The sequence below is a fragment of the Rana temporaria genome, chromosome 6 (genome assembly GCF_905171775.1).
Source record: "Rana temporaria chromosome 6, aRanTem1.1, whole genome shotgun sequence".
Classification (NCBI taxonomy): domain Eukaryota; kingdom Metazoa; phylum Chordata; class Amphibia; order Anura; family Ranidae; genus Rana; species Rana temporaria.
This window is the reverse complement of record NC_053494.1, coordinates 157,580,193-157,603,503: the sequence shown is the minus strand read 5'-3', so window position 1 is coordinate 157,603,503 and position 23,311 is coordinate 157,580,193. Positions and strand designations below refer to the sequence as shown.

At 41.5% G+C, this 23,311-nt stretch overlaps 1 protein-coding gene across 2 annotated transcripts in view; it reads right to left on the bottom strand.

Annotated features, from left to right (window-relative positions):
* CCDC141 (coiled-coil domain containing 141) overlaps positions 1–23,311 on the bottom strand; it is a 193,874-nt gene that overhangs the window by 93,713 nt on the left and 76,850 nt on the right. For both annotated transcript variants that reach the window (XM_040357655.1, XM_040357654.1), the window contains exons 6-7: positions 22,588–22,707; positions 1,582–1,776 (exon numbers count right to left, since the gene is read on the bottom strand). In XM_040357655.1, the coding sequence (XP_040213589.1) occupies positions 1,582–1,776; positions 22,588–22,707 (315 nt within the window). The remainder of the gene's footprint in view (positions 1–1,581; positions 1,777–22,587; positions 22,708–23,311) is intronic.

The following is a 23,311-nucleotide window of genomic DNA, read 5'->3' as shown; positions in this document are numbered from 1 at the left end:
CCCTGGATCCAGCGATGCCACCGCGCTGTGTGAGCGAGCAGGACCTCGCTCGATTCACACAGTGCCTCCGTGTGACGCCGATCTCCGTTCCCTGCGACGTTACGACGCACGGGGACGGAGAACGGCGCCAAATTCAAAAAAGTAAACAAACACTATACATACAGTATACTGTAATCTTATAGATTACAGTACTGTATGTAAAAAATGCACACCCCCCTTGTCCCTAGTGGTCTGTCCTGTGTCATGCATGTCATTTTATATAATAAAAACGTTTCTTTCTCCCTGCAAACTGTAGATTGTCCATAGCAACCAAAAGTGTCCCTTTATGTCAAAAATAGTTTTAGATCAGCTAAAAAACAGCGATAATAAATTATAATCACTTGCAGAATTGTGCGATAGCGATTTGTGGGGTAATTCGTCATAAAAAAAAAAAATAATGACAGCAACAATTCTGCAACTGAGCAAATTTCAGTGATTTTGATTTGATTACATTATTGAATAATTTTTATTATAATTATATTATTATTTGTTATAATTATTTATAATTATTTATTATATTATAATTTATAATTTTGTTTTTAAAAAAATGTCATACCCGGGATGCCTATTAGAAGCTTGTTTGGTCAGATTTAAGTGAGTTATTTCTAAAAATGACAGACCTACAATATAAAACGCCAAATTTCCTTGCAAATAATGGTACCGCTTTTAGCATGTTTTTTCTGACAGAATCATACCGCCAGGGAGGTTAAACTAGATGGTCCTTTTTCAACCTGACTAACTATGTAACTTTGTAATAGATTTTATTATTAGACATACATGTTAAGAGACCTTCTTAGTTTTAATAATGGAACAAAGTAGAACAGATTCCAGTGCAATCATTTATTGTGGCTATAAGATATAACGCTCCATTCCCTTAAAATTAAAGAGGTGTTTTTTCAGTTGCACTTACCCCTATTGTTGACATTTGGAACCCTTTCTCTGTATATCCCAAACATGTGAGTGGATTTTTTTTATGCATATTTGGGAATTATATTGTTTGCTCCATTCTCTACAAACATGACTATTATTTAGAAACGTATAGGCTGTTTGAGGCTAGGTACTTCGTACACAGAGAAATTCTGTCACATCGTAGGGTTGATTTGCTAATGGCCAAGTAGGCTGTTCAATTTTCAAGGGAAAGTTCACTTAGAAAGGGAACATTGAATTACATACTGTACAAGCAAAAATAAAAAATAAATATTTTCCTGGAATGTGACTGGGTATTCCTTGCAAAATAAATTTACACCACATTTACTAGGATAAGGGAAAATTCACCTGCAAAGTAAAAAATCCCTTGCAACGTGATCGGCCTATTTGTCTTTAGTAAATAAACCCCTTTGCTTCAAATTCCCATCCCGATTCCCAACTGCAGGTAGACTCTTATTATTGGATTAATACGTTTATGCCAGAACCTTATTTGTTTAAATTGCTCAGTTTAAGTATTGCTTCAACTACCTAGCTAAAAATCCACTAAAAGCATTTCCATTAGTGCAACTGAATGCAGTGATAATTGTAGAATTTACTTTCATGCTATTTGCTTACCTTATTAACACACTTAAAAAAGTCATTGGCTTCCAGTAAAATTTCTTGTCTCCGATCCATCAGTTCCCAGAACTCAGCATAGACTGCCATTAATTTTTCATTGGAGTTGTTTAGTTTTTCAATGTCTGCGCAGTCCTTCACATCAGCTAATCTGTTGGCCTCTGTTTTTAGATTGTCTATAACCGGAGTCCATTCCTATTGAATAGGATATAAAAACAAATGCAGATTAAAAATAACTTGATTTTGTTAAAGTGGAACTCCAGTCAAAACAGCTGTATTCAATATATTTACATTCAATGCAATAATATGAGAATGTATTTTTGCTGGAGGAAAGTAAAATGTGTTTGGTTGCTGATAATCCACTGTTTTCTTTCATCTTCTAGCCTGCGCTAAAATATTTCATTTTCAATTAGAAGTGGCTACAGGCAATACATAACCACTTCCTGTAGTTTATATATATATATATATATATATATATATATATATATATATATATATATATATATATATATATATATATATATATATATATATATATATATATATATATATATATATATATATATATAAATTGTCCTTACTGGGGCTTATCCGTCTGTAGCATTGTTGGTACTGATTCTTAAAGAGCTGTTATAAGCCAAAGACAGGAAGGCACAATACTCACCTTGCATTTTAATGCAACTAAAGTAGTTATGTACATGTTCACAGGTATATTTAGTTATACACTTGTAGCCCCCTCTAGTGTGCTAAAAGGATAGTGCAGGTTTTTGTGAGAGTAGGTACATTTCCAGGCTTGGCTGGTAGCCAAGGCTGGGGGTGTTTTGATCTAGGTTGGAAGTGACTCAGAGTACAGCTGGGTGATTCACAGGAAGCATCACAAAGACCTCCCACTTCTTTCCAGAATGTTCTAGTGTTTTCTAGAAAGGAAGGAGGAGAGGGGAGGTGGAGCTGTTTGGGGTGTTCTGGGGAGCCCTGACCGATCCTCAGCCTAGATTGGCAGGGGGCAGGCCTCCTTAAATATCCATGGTCAGCCCAGTGGAGGAGGAGTTGTTCATATGGAAGCTGAAGATGGAGTGCTAGGCTGTCAGGCCTTTGAGGGAGCTCCCCAGTCTGGCGGGGTGACCTTGGGCCTGGGGCTCGGGTGCGGACAGGACCCTTCTCACGACACATGGAGGTGTCCTGGACAGGTGGCACTACTTAAAACAATGTCTTTATTGTACAAATGAAATCCAAAAAACAACCAAAACGATGCAGTCAAAATTAAGTGAACAACAGGAAAAAGGCGGCTGACATGTTTCACATCATGTAATGCTTACTCATAGCTAGTGAACAATGACAAAAACCGTGTTTAAAAAGAGGAGGGGGAAAAAGGTGAATGGGGTGTTTCACCAATTAATCCACAGGTGATCGTTAGTCAATGGAACACTTTGATGAACCCTGATGTGTCACACATGGACGTTATTCTGCTTATTCGTAAGTACGTAATTTTCGTATTTTGGTTCTTTCAGGTATTCGGATGTTCGAATTGATCCGAATGTATGAATACAAACAAATTCGTACGAAAATCCATTCGTTATGAACCGAATCGCATATGTCTACTCCTCTTGCTATGTATGAGGTCTTGCTACAGTCATGAACTATCAGAAACAGTTTTGTTGCACTTACTTTGTCCTATTACCATGAACCAACCAAAGCTTTCCTTTTTTAGTCCTGAGAATCACACATCAGACACTGGCAATGCATATAAATACAAGGCCAACAAAGATTATAAAAAAAAGCATTACTGTTGTATGTGGTACATAGACTAGATAAGATGTGGACAACAATAATATCCTCTGCATCTACAATAGTGGTGGCCCCTGCGCTAAACTGTTTGGTTGCTACCTCATAATACCATTAATTCGATTTGGAATGGAGATCTTAAACATGAATATGTAACATCAAAACATACAGTGTGATACCATTGTTGTGATGTGCCTACAGTGCTGTTATATGGTTCACTCTATGACTACTGGAAGCCTTATAATGCAAGTAATATGATTATGCAATACAACCAGAACGCCAAACAAAACATCCAAGAGTTCAAGATTTTTAATGATAAAATTGATTCATAAAGAAAAAAGCAGTGCATTTTGGGAGCCAAACACACTCCACCTTTAACAGCACCTAAAGGCTAAGTTCACCTTTTGTACACGTTACATGTAACACCCGTTTTTAGGGTGGAGCATGTAACATGTCCCAGCATATGCACTGTGCACGGCCGATCCCCAAATCTTTTTTGTAGCACTCTGAAGGTAAAAAAAGTATCACAGTGCCAAAATCACAGAGGGACTTGTTGACGCGTTTCACACTGGATAGCACTTACTTATAACGCATACTCATAACGTCCTACTGAGTTAATTTGGTGGTGAGCCGGGGCAGCACCTTGATGTAAGTACATGTAATAGGAGGAATATATGTGGACATACCTAGAGCAGTGTTTTAATTTTGTTGCCCCAGAACTTAGTAGATGTGGTGATGTTTCAATATGCAAATAATATCCAAACACAAGCAAGGGAAAAAAATGGATTTTGCTTGCACATGATTGAATAATGGAAGTCAGTGGTGTCACCCAATTCACTAAGCTCTTAGTAAATCAACCCCATAGTGTGACACCACTGTCGTGCTCTGCCTGCAGTGCTAATACAAGATCAAAGCTGGTTTGCTAGAGATGTCCTTGGTTTATGTAAATATATATTGGGTGTAGTCCTTGTCTGTTTTAGAGATAAGCATATGATGTGGCTAATTCAGTTTAGGAAAGCAAAATCATCCTATAGTGAACTTATCATTGTGACGTTTGGAGCCGATTAACCACCTTGTAATAGAGAGTGTACTTGCAGTACACCTGGCATCTCCTCAGGCTACACCATTATCTTCTCTTATCTCAGTGGTATTCTTTCAAAATTGAGCTTCATAATGTGCATTTAGCTCTAGAAATAAGCTAATTTATCTGACAAGACATTTGGAAATGTCTGCTCCCTCCAGAAGCTGTGAAAATAGCTGCACACTTACACACATAGATTTCTTGTTTGTACCTGTGCAGGATGTTGAAATACTTAGCAGTCATTTTGAGTGATATAGTTCCTGCGTGTGCTTTTGCAAAATAAAATCTTTAATTCTAATTTAAATGTTATTAAAGTGGATGTAAACCCTCACATATACGCAGTGAAGTGAACAGCCTTACTTGATACACAGAGGTAACACAAATACGTTTTACATGTATATCTGCTGTCTTCAGCTTTATATACTGTTTAGAAAGTGCACGTCCTATTAGATTTTTCACTTCTTCACTATTCTGTAAGAGTGGATTATTGCTATACACTGTGAGAGAGCTGATTGGACGAAAGGCACACGCCCACTCCCTACACATACAGAGGTTGCCTGTGAATAGTTTAGCAGTCTGCAGAGCTGGTCAAAAGTTATCAGGCTGATAACAGAAGAACGGAGCAGGACAAAGCTATGGAACACAGTGCTTTGAAGATAGATAGCAAAACACTACAGATATATGTGCCCAGCTCAAATTTCATGAATCGGGTTTACATCCACTTTAAGGCTAAGAAAAGTATAAAAGCAGACAAATACTACAACCAAATTGATTTGAAAAAAGTCCACAGAAAGCACCAATATTTCTATTTTAGGGTGGAATCACTTGTCAGATTCTTATTAATTTGAGCACTTCAGTGGTGAAATCTCTGCAGCCCCATCCCTCTTCCATGACCATTTCAAGAGGGGTCTTTTGCTTTCTTTTTTTTGCAGAAAAATGTAATTTTGGGATTTAATATGGCCCCTCTGGGAATTTCAATATATATATTGTTTGTGGCCCCCAGGGTCACAAAACATATATACCGTATTTATCGGCGCTGCCTCGGAGGGGACAGGGAGGGGGCGGGACAAGTGCAATCATATTACATGAAGAGAATCTCCTGTTTACTCAGCGGCATCTGTAATAGGAAGTCCCGTCTCCTGGGATGCCATTGAATGACCGTTCTGTCTATAATAGGAGGCGGGACTTTGTATTTAAGAGATTCTCCTGTTTGTAATCTATTGGCACTCATCCCCCCCTCCCTGTCCCCTCCGAGGCTGCAGATGGGCATCAATCAGGCTGCACTGATGGCAATGGTAAGGCTGCATTCATGGCACATGCGAGGCTGCATTCATGGCACATGGGAGGCTGTATTCATGGCACATGTGAGGCTGCATTCATGACACATGCAAGGCTGCATTCATGGCACATGTGAGGCTGCATTCATGGCAATGGTGAGGCTGCATTCATGGCACATGTGAGGCTGCATTCATGGCAATGGTAAGCCTGTGCGTGTTATAAATACGGTATATCCAATAACACACCCAAGCTCATCCTTATTCCTGAGCAGCGCTCAGGGATTCGTTGGGGCCACAAAAGAGATATATACAGTGAATCCAAATAACACGCCTGAACTCATCTCTTCACCACACACAGCCATAAAGGCAAGAGAATTCTTGTTGGGCAGTGCATTAGTGATCGGACGAACACACTTAGACCGAATTTTAATGGTTCAAAGAATGTCAGGCAAAATGGTCGGCCCTCAAGCATGATCACTTCATCAAATCTGGCCCTCTTTAAAAAAAGTTTGGACACCCCTGGCGTAGAAGAACCCACCCCAGGATAGGCCTCTAATGTGACCCTTACTTGGCGCCCAACGAGGAGGCAAACATGGAGGACATGACAACCACCCATCTACCCCCTTACATCTGTCTTTAATGTGGGAATTCACATGCACAAAAGGGTGCTTTGACAAGAAGCCAGGTACAGTTTGACATTCTATCTTCTTTGGCTTACATGAACCAAGTCCTATCATGGACACACATCCTGAAACAAGTTTAAAGTTTTGTGAATTCCTGCTTTCAAACCCAGAATCATACATCCTGGGTGTTGAGCTATGCTTTCTCCGTAAACAGGGCCCTCTTTTTGTCATGAAGAAAGCGGTCATGCAGTCAGCTTAAAGTAGAACTAAAGGCAACATCTCTTTATTTTGAGAAGAGTAATGGAGGCTAATAACCCCTTTCAGTTATTTGCCATCTGTCTCCCATTGGAGAGCTTTCCCTTCGGTTCCTATCCTATGGCCAAAGTGGGAAGTGAGAGGAAATCCTTCCTAATGCCTGGTTGTCGTCCCAAGCTATTGTCTCCACTAAAAGAGTTCCTCTCTGTTCCTGTTCTAGTGACAACCCAGAATTTGGGATTTTCCTGCACTTTCACTTTCAGTGTTAATGGAAAAGAGCAATACAAATCAGACAGGTGTTGTAATCCCTGTCCATTCTAATCAAAACAAAGTAAAATGTCTTTAGATATAATTTAGTCCTAATCAGGGCTTTTTTTTCTCAGACAATAGGTGCAGGAACTCCCCCTTTCCGAGTCACCCCTTTTCTCCGCCCCCTACCCACCTCCCAGTACTGCCCCTTTTAGACAATATAGAACCAAGTATCATTTTGTGGTGCTAAGTAATTTATATGGAATTTGGTAATGATATCAAGAAAAGCAGTAAAATAGATCCCCTACAGACAGCAACAATAGATCCCCCTAACAACAATGGACCACCCACAACAACATTTCCCTGCCAGCAACAATAGACTCACGGCAGCATCAACAGATCTCTGTACAGCAAGCATTAATAGACTCTCTGGCTGCCATCAGCAATAGACCCCTCCCCCAACAGTAGATCTCTTTCAGCAACAACTGACCCCCCCCCAGCAACATAAGACCCCCCTAGAAACAATAGGTCCCCCACCAGCAACAATAGACCCCCTGTAAAAATAGATCGACAGCAGTGAGCATCAATACCCTGCAGCACACCCCAGCATCCCTTGCTATTACATACAGTCAGTTCAGAAGGTGCGGGAACTGCGTTCCCCATGCGTTCCCGCTGAAAAAAAGCCCTGGTCCTAATTATGCCTGCTTCCATGTAACTAACAGCAAAAAATGGCCACATTGATGACCTTCAATAATAATAGCAACAGCAATTTAATTCAGTCTTCACAGAGGCCATTGGTGCACACCAACCACTCCTCACCCTTATTTCTTCTGTTGTCTGGATGCATTCATACACTTAGGGCCAGATTCACAGATGAAATACGCCGGCGTATCTACTGATACTCTGGCGTGTTTTCAAATTTGCCGCGTCGTATCTTTAGTTTGAATCCTCAAACCAAGATACGACGGCTTCTGGCTTCGATCCGACAGGCGTACGGCTTCGTACGCCTTCGGATCGTAGGTGCAATACTTTGGCGCCCGCTGGGTGGAGTTTGCGTCGTTTTCCACGTCGGGTATGCTAATTAGCTATTTACGGCGATCCACGAAGGTACGCGCGTTCGTCGCATTCTCTTACGTCGTCGCTAGTCGGCTTTTTCCGGCGTATAGTTACGACTGCTATTTCTTGGCTTATATTTAGATTTGCCATGTTAAAGTATGGCCGTCGTTCCCGCGTCGAATTAAAATTTTTTTTTTTTTGCGTAAGTCGTCCGTGAATAGGAAAGGACGTAACGCACGTCGCCGTTCAATAAATTACGTCGGTGCGACGTCATTTCGCGCAAAGCACGGTGGGAAATTTTAAAACGGAGCATGCGCAGTACGTTCGTCGCGGGAACGTGCCTAATTTAAATGATACACGCCCCATTTGAATTAGGCGGGCTTGCGCCGGACGGATTTACACTACGCCGCCGAAAGTTTACAGACAAGTGCTTTGTGAATCAAGCACTTGCCCATAAAACTTGCGGCGGTGTAACGTAATTGCAATTCGTTACGCCGCCGGAATTCTATGTGAATCTGGCCCTTAGTTTTTTTTTATGCTCAATATGTGTGACTTGTTCTCCCTACTGCAATGTTGTATGTAGCATTGGGGTTGATTTACTAAAACTGGAGAGTGCAAAATCTGGTACAGCTTGTATGGTAGCCAAACAGCTTCTAACTTCTGCTTGTTCAATTAGACTTCTGCAAAACAAAATAAAAACTGGAAGCTGATTGGTTACCATGCAGAGCTGCCCCATACTTTGTACTCTCCAGTTTTAGTAAATCAACCCTAGTGTCTCTTTACGGCCTGAAACTGGCAATCCCCATCGGCATTAATTCTTTGATGCATGGGGGTGAATGATCACCTTAGTTGGTAATAGCTGGTGCATACTGAGCAGCAGGGCAGTTTGTAAAACATTGTCTGCTATGGTTCCTAATTCTGTGATTTACTCATGGCTGAAATATATTTATTGTTTGTTAGTAATAAAAGTTTATTTTTAAACAGGTAAATGTGAAACATGACATATAAATATTTAATATTTACACTTCACAGCCACCAGATGGCATTGTATGCTTTCAGAATGTTCATCCTTTCAGACGGTTGCTATCCAATGCATAGACTTGAGCAGGTCAGAGGAGAGACAAGCACGGGTGTCATTGTCTTAAAGGGGTTGTAAAGGTAAAAAAAAATGTTCCTAAATAGCTTCCTTTACCTTAGTGCAGTCCTCCTTCACTTACCTCATCCTTCGATTTTGCTTCTAAATGTCCTTATTTCTTCTGAGAAATCCTCACTTCCTGTTCTTCTGTCTGTAACTCCACACAGTAATGCAAGGCTTTCTCCCTGGTGTGGAGTGTTGTGCTCGCCCCCTCCCTTGGACTACAGGAGAGTCAGGAAGCCCACTAACACACAGCTCCTTTCTCTATCTGCAACGTAGAGAGCATCCTGACTGTCCTGTATTCCAGGGGAGAGGGCGAGCATGACACTCCACACCAGGGAGAGAACCTCGCATTACTGTGTGGAGTTACAGACAGAAGAACAGGAAGTGAGAATTTCTCAGAAGAAATAAGGACATTTAAAAGCAAAATCAAAGGATGAGGTAAGTGAAGGAGGACTGCACTAAGGTAAAGGAAGATATTTAGGAAAACATTTTTTTACCTTTACAACCCCTTTAAGGCAGGGATCTCCAAAAAACAGCCCTCAAGCTGTTGGGGAACTACACATCCCATGAGGCATTGTAAAACTCTGAGGCCCCGTACACACGACCAGTTTCCTCGGCAGAATTCAGCTTCCGACCGAGATTCTGGCTGAATTCTGCCGAGAAACCCGGCCGTGTGTACAATTTCGCCGAGGAAGCCGACGAGGACCTCGGCGAGGAAATAGAGAACATGTTCTCTATTTCCTCGTTGTTCTATGGGAGCTCTCGGCCCGCCGAGCTCCTCGGCAGCTTCAGGGCTGAACTGGCCGAGGAACTCGATGTGTTTGGCACGTCGAGTTCCTCGGCCGTGTGTACGGGGCTTGACATTCACGGACATCACCAGGCATGATGGGAACTGTAGATCCTGAACAACTGGGGGGTCATAGTTTGGAGACCCTTATCTTAAAGCGGGAGTTTACCCGAAAAACAATTTTTAACATTAGATTGCGGCTCATTTTGTGAAGGGGAATCGGGTGTTTTTTTTTTAATTAAAGCAGTACTTACCGTTTTAGAGAGCGATCTTCTCCGCCGCTTCCGGGTATGGTCTTCGGGACTGGGCGTTCCTATTTGATTGACAGGCTTCCGACGGTCGCATACATCGTGTCACGAGTAGCCGAAAGAAGCCAAACGTCGGTGCGGCTCTATATGGCGCCTGCGCACCGACGTTCGGCTACTTTCGGAAAATCGTGACGCGATGTATACGACCGTCGGAAGCCTGTCGGAAGCCTGTCAATCAAATAGGAACACCCAGTCCCGCAGCCCATACCCGGAAGCGGCGGAGAAGATCTATCTCTAAAACGGTAAGTACAGCTTTGATTTAAAAAAAAACACCCGATTCCCCTTCACAAAATGAGCCTCAATCTAATGTTAAAAATTACGTTTTTGGGTGAACCAGTAATAAGTGTGACATAAAGTCTGTTTCCTACTTAGGTCTTGATTTTATGTTCTTGATTTTAGCTTAAGCCACACAGCCAGCCCCTGACCCAGGGCCAATATGTAGAATGGAAATTCAAATTTCAGTGACTCGCTAGGAATTAAAGCCAGTATCCTAATAACAGTCCCAGAGCTTGTGCCTTCAAAAAACAACTTGGCAATGTCGGCCTCCATATTTGTCACAGCATAGTTTTCCTTTCATAAGTGAAATAATATAGAGTATGAGCATAAAGGAGGTACTGGGCTTTCCTATTAAAAATGTTAGCATGCCACGCAAATGGAATGTTGTTTATGAACTCTAATATATATATATTTTATAGATTTAAAGCCCAACTGCAGTAAATTTAGTACCCCTGTCTTGTAGTGGGGAAGGTTTATTGCACTTTGGTATTGAACATTATAGTAAGAATTTCAACTTATATCATTTGATAAAGTATTCCAGTGTAAAATGCAAGAGTTTTGCTAAATCAAAACAGTCAAGTGTGAATAGGCCTTAACCCTTTTCCTACCGAGTCATTGTAAAATAACTTGGTTGGGAAAAAATGGAACCCTCCCTCCGGATGGACGTCATATGACGTCCTTGCCTTCCCGGGCGGCTAGGGGGCGTCCGCTGGGCACCCGTGATTGCCCGCAATCACGGCAGGACCATTGATCTGTGTGTCAGCGGTGAGGAGACCGATGTGTGTTCCCAGTACAGAGGAACACACATCGGTCTCCTCCCCTTGTGAGTCCCCCTCCCCCTACAGTTAGAACACACTTTAGGGAACATGTTAACCCCTTCAGCGCCCCCTAGTGTCAACCCCTTCCCCGCCAGTCACATTTACACAGTAATCAGTGCCGTTTTATAGCATTAATCGCTGTATAAATGTGAATGGTCCCAAAAACATGTCAAAAGTGTCCGATTTGTCTGTCGTAATGTCACGGTCAAAATAAAAATCGCAGATCGCCACCATTACTATTAAAAAAATATAAATAAATAAAAATGCCATAAAACTATCCCTTATGTTGTAGACGCTATAACTTTTGTGCAAACCAATCAATAAATGCTTATTGCGATTTTTTTTTACCAAAAATATGTAGAAGAATACATATCGGCCCAAACTGAGAAAAAATTTTTTTTTTAATTTGATATTTATTAAATCAAAAAGTAAAAAATATTGTGTTTTTTTCAAAATTGGCGCTCTTCTTTTGTTTATAGCACAAAAAAAACGCAGAGGTGATCAAATGACACCAAACGAAAGCTCTATTTGTGGGGGGGGGGACATAAACATTTAATTTGGGTACAGTGCTGCATGACCAAGCAATTGTCATTGAAAATGCAACAGCGCTGAAAAAAAAAAATTGGTCTGGGCAGGAAGGGGGTGAAAATGCCCTGTATTGAAGCGGTTAAACCAGGGATCCTCAAACTACGGCCCTCCAGCTGTTGTAGAACTACACATCCCATGAGGCATTGTAACACACTGACATTCACAGACATGACTAGGCATGATGGGAATTGTAGTTCCTGAACAACTGGAGGGCCGTAGTTTGAAGACCTATGGGTTAAACCTTTCGTGCGACCAACAAAATATTGTATTTGTTATTTTGTAAGGCAGTGGTGAATACAAGCACTAGTGTTTTTATTTTTTTTTGGTAGAATGTGTCCTGTGCCCACATATTCTGAACTAGTGATCTCCTCTACCATCTCAGAAAACTGGGATGCCTGTAATGTATAGTACATTATCAAGAAGAGAAAACTTTTAGCCTGTTTCTGTGTAATGTAGCCAGTAGATGGCAGTAAAGACAAATAATTTTGGCCTGGGTAAAAAAACAAAACAAGCAGGCATCAATCAAATATATTTTGCCCTTAGCAATCTTCCCTTGCAATGCTACTACATTCTCAATTTCATTGATGTCATATTTAGATTTTATTTTACTGCTAAATGTGTCATGTGGGAATACCGAAGCTTAAAATGATAAGGTAATATTATGTTAATCCAAATGTGTTACTTTTAAAACTGGATATAAATATTTAAGTCCGATAGTATATTAAGGCAGTAAAGAAAATACACTACCGGTGTTAACTTGGTTTCGCCACATGCATGAATGACATAATGTGAAATATACATTTAGGGCCAGATTCTCGTACCTACGGCGCAGCGTAACGTAACCCGTTTACGTTACACCGCCCCACGTTTTCAGTCTAAGTGCCCGATCCACAAAGCACTTACCTGGAAACTTGCGGCGGTGTATCGTAAACACGTCTGGCGCAAGGCGGCCCAATTCAAATGGGGCAGGTACCATTTAAATTAGGCGCGCTCCTGCGCCGGACGTACTGCGCATGCTCCGTTCGCAAGTTTCCCAAAGTGCTTTGCGCGAAATTACGACGCGCCGACGTGTTGAGAATCGCGACATGCGTAACGTACTTATGCCGGGAAAACAAAAAAATTCAAAAGCGACGCGGGAAAGACGGGCATACTTTAACATGGTGGAGTCATTTTACACTATGTTAAAGCAGCCTTATCTTTGCGACGGGAATCTAAGACTAGCGCCGACGTAACAACGGGAAAAACCTTTGTGGATCGCCGTAACTGCTAATTTGCATACCCGACGCTGGTTTACGACGCGAACTCCCCCCAGCGGCGGCCGAAGTATTGCATCCTAGGATCCGACGGTGTAATTCAATTACACCTGTCGGATCTTAGGGCTAGCTATGCGTAACTGATTCTATGAATCAGTCGCATAGTTAGAACGGCCCTAAAACAGATACACGACGGTGTATCAGGAGATACGCCGTCGTATCTCTTTTGTGAATCTGGCCCTTAGTTTGTTACATGTTTTTTTTGTTTGGGGGGGGGGGGATCCATTACATATTATTATAATTACTTTTTTGGTAATGTGACTATATATAACATACAAACTCTGCTGTTCCTATAGATTAATATTTCCTCTCATGCCGCGTACACACGGTCGTTTTTCGGCATGGAAAAAAACAACGTTTTTCAGCATGTCCAAAAAACGACATTTTTCCAACTTCATCATTAAAAACAATGTTGTCCACACACTATCGTTTTTGAAAAATGATGAACAAAGCGCGGTGACGTACAACACGTACAACGGCACTCTGAAGGGGAAGTTCTATTCGCCTTTGGGCTGCTTTTAGCTGATTTCGTGTTAGTAAAAGACGATTCGCGCTTTTTTGTCTGTTACAGCGTGATGAATGTGCTTACTCCATTATGAACGGTAGTTTTACCAGAACGAGCGCTCCCGTCTCATAACTCGCTTCCGGGCATGCGCGGGTTTAAAACGTCGTTTTAGCCCACACACAATCATTTTTTACAACCCCGAAAAACGAAATTTTAAAAGACGATGTTAAAAAATGCAGCATGTTCGAATTTTTTTTTTGCCGTTTTTCAGAAGCCGAAAAACGATGTGAAGCCCACACACAATGGGCCAGATTCACATAGATAGGCGTAAATATAAGAGGGCATAGCGTATCGTAGTTACGCTACGCCGCCGCAACTTATAGAGGGGGGGCAAGTGCTGTATTCACAAAGCACTTGCATCTAAAGTTACGGCGACGTAGCATATATGTGCCGGCGTAAGCACGCCTAAATCAAATGAGAAACAGGGGGGCGTGTTTTATGTAAACTAAGCATGACCCCACGTAAATTACGCTTTTTTCGAACAGCGCATGCGCGCGCATGCTCAGTATAACGTCTATTTTCAAATTAAATTACGCCCTCTCAATGCCTAGACGACGTGAACGTAACTTACGCAAAGCCCTATTCGCGAACGTTTTACGCAAACGACGTAAATGACGGAAAATTCTACACTGTCCCGACGTCCATACTTAACATTGCGTACGCCTTACTATAGCAGGGGTAACTTTACGCCGGTCCGACGCCTTACGCAAACGACGCATATAGATACGCCGGGCGCACGTACGTTCGGGAATCGACGTATCTACCTAATTCGCATATTCTATGCGTAAATCTACGGAAGCGCCACCTAGCGGCCAGCGTAAATATGCAACTAAGATACGACGGCGTAAGAGACTTACGTCAGTCGTACCTAAGCAAAAATCTGGCGTATCTTGCTTTCTGGATACAGAAAAAAGATACGCCGGCGCATCCTAGAAGTTACGCGGCGTATGAATAGATACGCCAACGTAACTTCTTTTTTAAAAACGTCGGGTTTTTTTCATGACGAAAAACGACCGTGTGTACGCGGCATTAGAGTTAAAACGTTTTTTACCCATCATAAACACTAACAGCCAATCAAACTAATGAAAGTTTCCAACCCTAAAGTGTATGTATAGGCAAAACTTTTTTTTTTTTTTTTTTGGATAGAGTAGAGAAGGATTAGTACTTCTACCAAGTTTTACAGCTCTACCCCTTTATTTGGCTTGGTGACAATGCCACCAGGACAGAAAGTGTAGAAAATTCCAATTTTTAGAGTTTTTACCAGAATAAAAAGGTTAGGGGAGTCTTCCATTGGGGTCACCCATTCCAGTAATAGCTATCTAGGCGATTTCTTCACTTTTCCTGTTGCTTCTCTATGATAGGAAGTGAAGTCCCCCCAACACCACAGCAAAACAAATTACCTGATGGGGAGTTTTAAAGGAGTTGTAAAGTCAGAAGGTTTTTACCTTAATGCATTCTATACATTAAGATAAAAAGTATTTTGTGTGCAGTAGCCCCCCTCAGCCCCCTAAATACTTACCTTTGCCCTATCTCTGTCCAGCAAAGTCTACAAGTGTCTCAGCTGCCCAAGACTCTCCTGCCTGATTGGCTGAGACACAGCAGCGGTGCCATTGGCTCCCACTGCTGTCAATCAAAGTCAGTCAGCCAATCAGGTGAGAGATGGGGTGGACCAGGCCACAGCTTCATGTCTGAGTGGACACAGGGAGCTGTGACTGGGCTTGGTGTCCCCATAGCAAGCTGCTTGCTGTGGGGCACTCAACAGGAGGGAGGGGCCAGGATCACAGAAGAGGGACCCGAGAAGAGGAGGATCCGTGCTGCTCTGTGCAAATCCACTGCAACAGAGCAGGTAAGTCTATCATGTTTGTTATTTTAATTGACAAAAAAAGACCTTACAATCACGTTACTTAAACGTGAAGAATATATATATTTTTTTTTACAGAAATCTAAACAAAAATGAATTTATATTTACCTACTATTTACTGCTATTTATCTGCACAGTGCAGATCCTCTTCTTTTTGTGTCCCCGGCTAATGCATTTGGCTTCTCCCCTCTGTCGTGTGCCCCCAGTAGCAAGTTGCTTTCTCTGGGGGTACTGGACCAGGCTTGCTTCAAAACTGTGCTCCTGTGAATGGACAATGTACTTTCATACACAGAACACAGCTTGGAATCCCCCCCCCCCCCATGCTATCCCCTAATTTGCTCAATAGCAGCAAGAGCCAATTGTTCCTTCTGCTGTGTGAGCCAATGAGGAGACAGAGACCCAGGAGAGCCGCTGCTCTCATGCACATCGCTGGATCGAGATGGTGCTCAGGTAAGTATAAGGTGGGGCTGGGGGGGAGGGGGAGCTGCGCATAGAAGTTTTTTTTACATCAATGCATAGAATATATTAGGATAAAATTCCTTCTGCCTTTAGAATCACTTTAAATGACCTTCCAATTCATAGTCAGCTTTGATCTTGACCTGAGACTCTATCCTTTTTTTTATTCATTACTATTGGCTGCTTAGAGATGGTTCTTTTGTGTTTTATTATGAAGAAGAGAATATAAAATCTACTAGTTGCTACAGAGAGAAATAGTATGACTATATCGTACACTGTACCGATCCTTTGTCTGGTAAGACCGAATGGTTGGCTTTAATTGAAATGTTATTTGGATGCAATATAAAGATATCATGTAATGGCTTACAGATAAAGTGCTTTCTGATCTACTAAACTAATAATTATTTATTTGACATATTTTTGCCACATATTCTATTAGGCTCATAATGTGTTTTGTGCTTTTTCTGAATCAATCATAAATGTATCAATCCCTCACAAGAACTCGTCAAGAGTTGTCTACTTGTCATTTCTGCCCTCCTCCTCCATGCAGAAGCCTTACTATCACTTTCTGTAATGAAAAATACTCTATGTATGGAGGAAAGGGGACTTTATTTATATAAAGTACAGCTAATCTGATTAAAAGAGGGAGTGGAAAGGGTGGACATACTGTAGTTGGCACTGTTGATGAGTGCTTGTGACAAGTCCAATGCTCATTTTAAATCCTGCAGCAGCAGGCGATTACAGGTACAGGTATGGGGGGATCAGAGGACAGATGATTTCAACTGTGTGGATTTCCTCTGGGTATGCTGGTTTCCTCCCACACTCCAAAGACATGCTGGTAGGTAGACATGTGCAATTTATTTAGTTCTGGAAGAAGTCCCCTCGTGACGAAACCAGTCAGGCGGAAGAACACATACCTGTCATCGCACTCTTGTATCTGCTGCTCTTTGTTGCTTTTTTGCCTTACTTTGTTTGAAATATGCAATTATGGCTTTTAGCCCAATAAACTCCCTTAAGAAGGTTTTACACTATTGGAGCTCTTTTAGTTTTATTTGAGTCATGGCTGTAATGTCCAGATAACCAGAGTCCAAGTCTGTTGGAATTTTATGTGGAGTATACACCATCACTGCTGCTTTCCCTTGGACCTTGCCAAAGGTGGATGTACTAAAGCTGACTTGACCTTCCGTAATAAGAGGGTACTGGTGTTTCGGTAAAAGTACATCTTAACCTGTGTGACGTGGCTCTATTAAGGTGGAGGTTTCACCTTTCCAGTTTCCTTTTCATGCATTACCGCAGGAGTTTATATTTTCCATAGCCATTGGACGATGTGATCTTAGCCTTTGTGCGTTTGTGAACTTTATTGACCCCTCTCTTTTGTCACATTTTTTGTACTTTATTCTTTTTCAGCGCAAATTACCTTTTATATTTATATATTGTTTTGTGCATCTCACAATACATGTTGCTGCTCTACACTTACCCAACACAAGCGCAATATTACTTACATTTTTTTTTTTTTATATTGAATGACCCCCCCCAAAAAAATTGAATCAAACTAAAAACAAATATATTTTTCGGCAGTGCACATGTTTACTGGTAGGTTAATTGGCTCCTGTCTAAATTGGCCCTACTATGTGTATGAATGAATGTGAGTTAGGGATCTGTACAGTAAAACCTTGGTTTGAGAGTAACTTTGTTTGAGAGCATTTTGCAAGACAAGCAAAATGTTTTAATAAATTTTGCCTTGATATACAAGTGCTGTCTTGATATAAGAGCAGCTGAGTATAAAAAGAAGAGAGGAGCCTCTAAGTGTAGCAATATGGTTAAATTTAATGAAGGTACAACATTTAGCAACTTATTGCTACACTTAGAGGCGTATCTCTTCTCTTTTATACCCTGTAAAACAAATGTTTTGATATACAAGTGCTTTGGATTACAAGCATGTTTCTGGAAACGAATTATGCTTGCAAACCAAGGTTTTACTTTATACGTAAATTGACGGAGCTATATAAGTACCTGTAATAGATAAGAAAATACAATAAACAAACTAAAACTGCAGTCAGTAGCACAAGGGATACTTTGCTAATGAAAAAAAAAAGGTTTTGTCAAGCCCAGGGCTCCATGCTACATATTTGGTGGGAGTGTCCAAAAATTTGAGGATTTTGGAATAAAATCTTTCACCTCCTCAGAAAAGTAACAGGCTTCCCGGTGGTGAAGTCCCCACAGATAGCGTTGCTTGGTGTCCGCATCCCACAAGCCCCCAAAATTACTCAAAAACTGATTGATTTTATGCTCTTAGGGGCAAAAACTACTTTAGCTGGGGCATGGAAACAACCTACGGTATCTGTCTCGGCGGCCAAGAGGAAAATATCTTGGATCATGAACCAAGAGAAAATGATTAGCTCAATTCTAAACACTACTAATCTATTTGAGGCGATTTGGGAGCCCTGGGCTAGACATATTGGTATATCCCTCACGCTGGAACCTTAGGCGAATTCTACAGTTGTTTACAGTCTGTAGCTGGCAATATCCTTCTTCTCCTTTTCTCTTTTTCTGCTCCTATATCTTTAGGCTATCTTTTTTTTTTATATATATTATTTATTTCTGTTGTTCTCACTAATACAACGTTTGATAGCAGTCACTGTACCTCGGTCTGCTTTAGCTAGAACTTGATGCTCATACAGCTCTAGGACCACAGGAGCTTCTGTATGCCTCGGTAGGTATCGTTAGGATTCTCCGAGGAGGAAAGAACTACTAGATCCTAGTATTAATCTCCTCACTTTAGAGCTCTCGACCGACTCTGGAGGTTTCTGTTATTCTGGAGCCGCGAGATGAGTTCTGTGTTTAAGAATGTATCTCCTGAATTTATCGAATTAGCCTGTCCCCGACACAGTTTGTGCCCATAGGGGGTGTCGGGACTGGCAATAGAATTAAGTGCACTTATAGGGGATACCTGCTTTTATGTAATTGTTAGCATACGAAGTGGGTGGGTGACCTGGGTTTTTTTTTTTTTTCCTCTAAAGATGGTTGTTTATCTGACATGAATACTTTGACAAGCATTGTACGTATTTAATACTGGCCCCAGAATGTGCTGACGGCAATAACGTGTACTGTACTGCTCTTCAATAAATTTATTTTAAACGGAAAAAAAAAAAGAAAAAAAAAAGGTTTTAACTAAAATTGGGCTTTCATTTTCAATTCTGAGTGACACCATGCAAAGCTTAATCAGGATGGCATGTTTGTACCAAAAGTCACTGGTATCTTATGTCCAACTGAGTGGGGGAGATTTACTAAAACTGGTGCACACAGAATCTGGCGCAGCTCTGCATAGTAACCAATCGGCTTCCAGGATTTTTTTTTCTTTCAAAATTGTTTATGTAGCTTTTGAACTAGAAAAAACTGTACAATGAGAGTAAATAGAATTTGTTCAACAGTATCAAAGAATAATAACAAGGAGATACAGGTGAGCATCATAAGATGCCTTAGAAATAGGAAATACAATGTATAGAATACGCAAAACATTCCTGCAAAGTGGTTGTGAAGTTTTCTCGCATGGAATGTGAAGAGAAAACTAATGCCCTGTACACACGATAAAAAGTCTGATGAAAACGGTCTGATGGATTTTTCCATCAGTTATCCAATGAAGCTGACTGATGATCAGTCGTGCCTACACACCATCAGTTAAAAAAACGATCATGTCAGAACGCGGTGACGTAAAACACAACGACGTGCTGAAAAAAATGAAGTTCAATGCTTCAGAGCATGCGTCGATTTGATTCTGAGAATGCATGGATTTTTAACCGATGGACGTACCCACAGACGATCGTTTTTTTTCTATAGGTTTTTTATCCATCAGATAATTTTAAAACAAGTTCCTATTTTTTTAACCCATGGATAAATAACCGATGGGGCCCACACACGATCGGTTTGGTCTGATGAAAACGGTCCATCAGACCGTTTTCATCAGACTAACCTATCGTGTGTATGCAGCATAAGATGTAGTATGGATGACTTTCACCAAAAGAAGATTACAGAGGAACATCTATAACCAAAGAAAAGTGTTACTGAGGCTAGAGTCATGGCCACAGTTATAAGCCTAGCATCAATAGATAAGGAAACAATTAAGTGAGAGAGGGAGAGATAGGGGCGATTCATAATAACTCAATTTTAAGAGGATAAAGTGATCCATCAGTCAGAACTTGTAATCTGGCAGAATGAATCATGGATTTCCAGGGGGCTTGACTTTCAATTTGTCCAGGGAGTTGATCAGATTTGCTCTCAGGTACCAATCTGTGTATTGGAAAGATTGCATTTAAGACTTAATTTCCATAGGAGAGAACATATGCTCAATGTAGGAATGTCACCTGGTAAAGAATTTGTTTGTAGTTTCATAGTTTTGCATTTTGCATTCATTGTCCAGTTTCTCCTGGTGGATGATTTTTGCAAGGTCCTTCTTAACTGTGGCAATCAGGGCTGGACTGGGACAAAAATTTGGCCATGGACTTCATCCAGACCGGCCCACTTTAATTCAATAAAATGCTGCCCCCCCCCCCCCCCCCCCCCCCCCCGAAAAATCAAGCCCACCAAAAGGCCCCTACATCCGGTATTGTATATCATGAGAGGGTGAGAGAGAGGGGAATGAGAGAGAGAGAGGGAGGAAGGAAAGGGGGTGAGAGGGGGTGAGTGTAAGAAAAAGAGAGTGAGTGTAAAAGAGAGGGGGTGAGTGTAGGACCCCTTTTTACACTGAGGCATTTTTTAGGCGCTTTTGGGCGCCTGTAAAGCGACTGAAAAACGCTTCCGCTGCAGTCCCAGTGTGAAAGCCTGAGTGCTTTCACACTGGGGTGCTGCCAGGGCCTTAAAAAAAGTCCTCCAAGCAGCATCTCTGTTTTAAAAAACGGCCCACTGAGCCATCGGCCCACCGGGAAACTCCCTGTAGTCCCTATGGCCAGTCCAGCCCTGGTGGCAATTGTAGGTGGGCAAGAGGATGTCCAAACCTTTTGTATGCGGGTTGCTCAAAGGCATAGGTCCACGCATTGGGCAATTGGACAACATGGGTTTCCTGGGTGTGTATGTCCAGGGAAATCATAACTAAACAGGAATAAGAGGGGTGTCTTGGGAAGGAGATGCCCAGTGATGCCGTAGACTGTAAACCGTAAACTGTAAAGTGTATTTCCCTTTTTAGAATTACATTTCAGAAAATCCCACTATATGTTCGTTACGTGTTCCTACAAAATGTAATACAATACTTCTTACCTTTCACAAACGGTGTATTTGCTAACTGCAAGAACCTCTCAAGAAAATTACTGAAATCTGTCCCAATAGTAAGGGTGAGGTGGAGAGGAGGGCTCATGATGTCACATTCTCTACCTCAGCCAGAGGACACCTTGTATTCTTTAATAAAAATAACATGGCGTCCTGTGAACAGCCGATTAGTGCTTAGTCCAACTTGATTTTATTCTGGGAATTAAATGGGAAGTCCATGTACCGCTACCGAAACACAGCGCTGTATACTGTATGTAGCTGATTCTACATACAGTTTATACAGTGCTTACAGCGGGCACACATGTTAATAATGGAAATATGTTTTGGGCAACTTGGTCCAAGAAAACTATTTGTGAAATGAAAACCTGGAGTTAGGTTTTAAATGGTCAAGTGATTCCACAAAACTAACAAATCCCCTGTGTTACTGTGTGAATCCAATCCTCACACAAGCTATTTGATATATTAACAAACACATTAGATGTCATTTTAGAACCATGCAATCACTCCCAGGTAATTAACTGGTGCATGCTAGATATGACTCTGTGGCCTAGAGTCAGGTACGGCCGATCTCCGTTGTGCGGGCGTAGCGTACCGTATTTACGCTACGCTTCCGCAACTTAGAGAGGCAAGTGCTGTATTCACAAAGCACTTGCCTCCTAAATTACGGCGGTGTAGTGTAAATGGGCCGGCGTAAGCGCGCGTAATTCAAAGTAGGCTGTAGGGGCGTGTTGTATTTAAATGAGGCTTGACCCCATGTAGATGCATGGCCGAACGAACGGCGCATGCGCGTGCATGCTCAGTATCACGTTGTATTTACGCCCAAAGATACGTCGGCTCAATGCCTGTGACGTGAACGTAATTTACACACAGCCCTATTCGCGTACGACTTACGCAAACTACGTAAAAAGATACGCTTGTTCCGACGTCCATACTTTGCATGGGTTGTGCCACCTAGAGAACAGCTTTATCTTTACGCCGGCGTATCTCTAACGTAAACGGCGTAACTAATTGCGACGGGCGCACGTACGTTTGTGAATCGGCGTATCTAGTCATTTGCATATTCTACGCCGAACTCAACGGAAGCGCCACCTAGCGGCCAGCGTAAATATGCACCCTAAGATACGACGGCGTAGGAGACTTACGCCGCTCGTATCTTAGCCTAATTTAAGCATATCTGGTTTCCAGAATACGCTTAAATTTGCGACGGCGTCGATTACGAGTTACGACGGCGTATCTACTGATACGCCGGCGTAACTTTCTGTGAATCTGGCTATGTGTGTGTATAAAAGAAAAAAAGTTTCATTGTTCTCTCACCGTGGCATTTGGGAGAAGTTGTTTGTGTTTGTAAAGCAATTCCTCATTCTCTGTCAGAGATGCCCCAAGCTGGAGGTTTGTCAAATATAAGTCCATATGTTTTCTTAACCAACACATAACCTACAGAAAAAGAAAAATTCCATTAGTTTATTAACAAATAGAGTCCTATAGAATATTATTACATTCATAAACATGAATATAAATGCCCTTAGGTTAAGCACACCCTGGGCATTGCTGTTCTAAGAGGGTCAATTGCAGCCTGAGGATATAATATAAACGAAGGGAACAGCATTAACACCGGCAGTTCCAGGTCTGAAATTTCTAGAAGCTGACTGGTTGCCTTGCACAGATTTTGTCTGCTCCAGTGTTGATACATTTCCCACAGTATGTTTACTGTTTTACATGCCTATGGGTTTGTCTTTTTCGCTAGGCATTATTGTGACACAAGTCAAGATAATTATACTTTTTTTCCAGGACTTTTTTCTTCTCTTTGGACAGGGTGATTTTGCTGACTTATTGTGTAATGAGCAGGTTGCAGGTAGAGAGGTGACACAGGTTTGATTTCTGGACTTGGAATAAGGTGCATCACTTGCTTGGTTGTACATTACAATAGATGTGTGTGTGATTCACTGTATATTTAGTTATTCGTCTAGGGTTTCAATTTAACTGCTCACTTACAACATACCTGTTGTTCCGAGGAACAACCCCTGATCTCATATGTGCC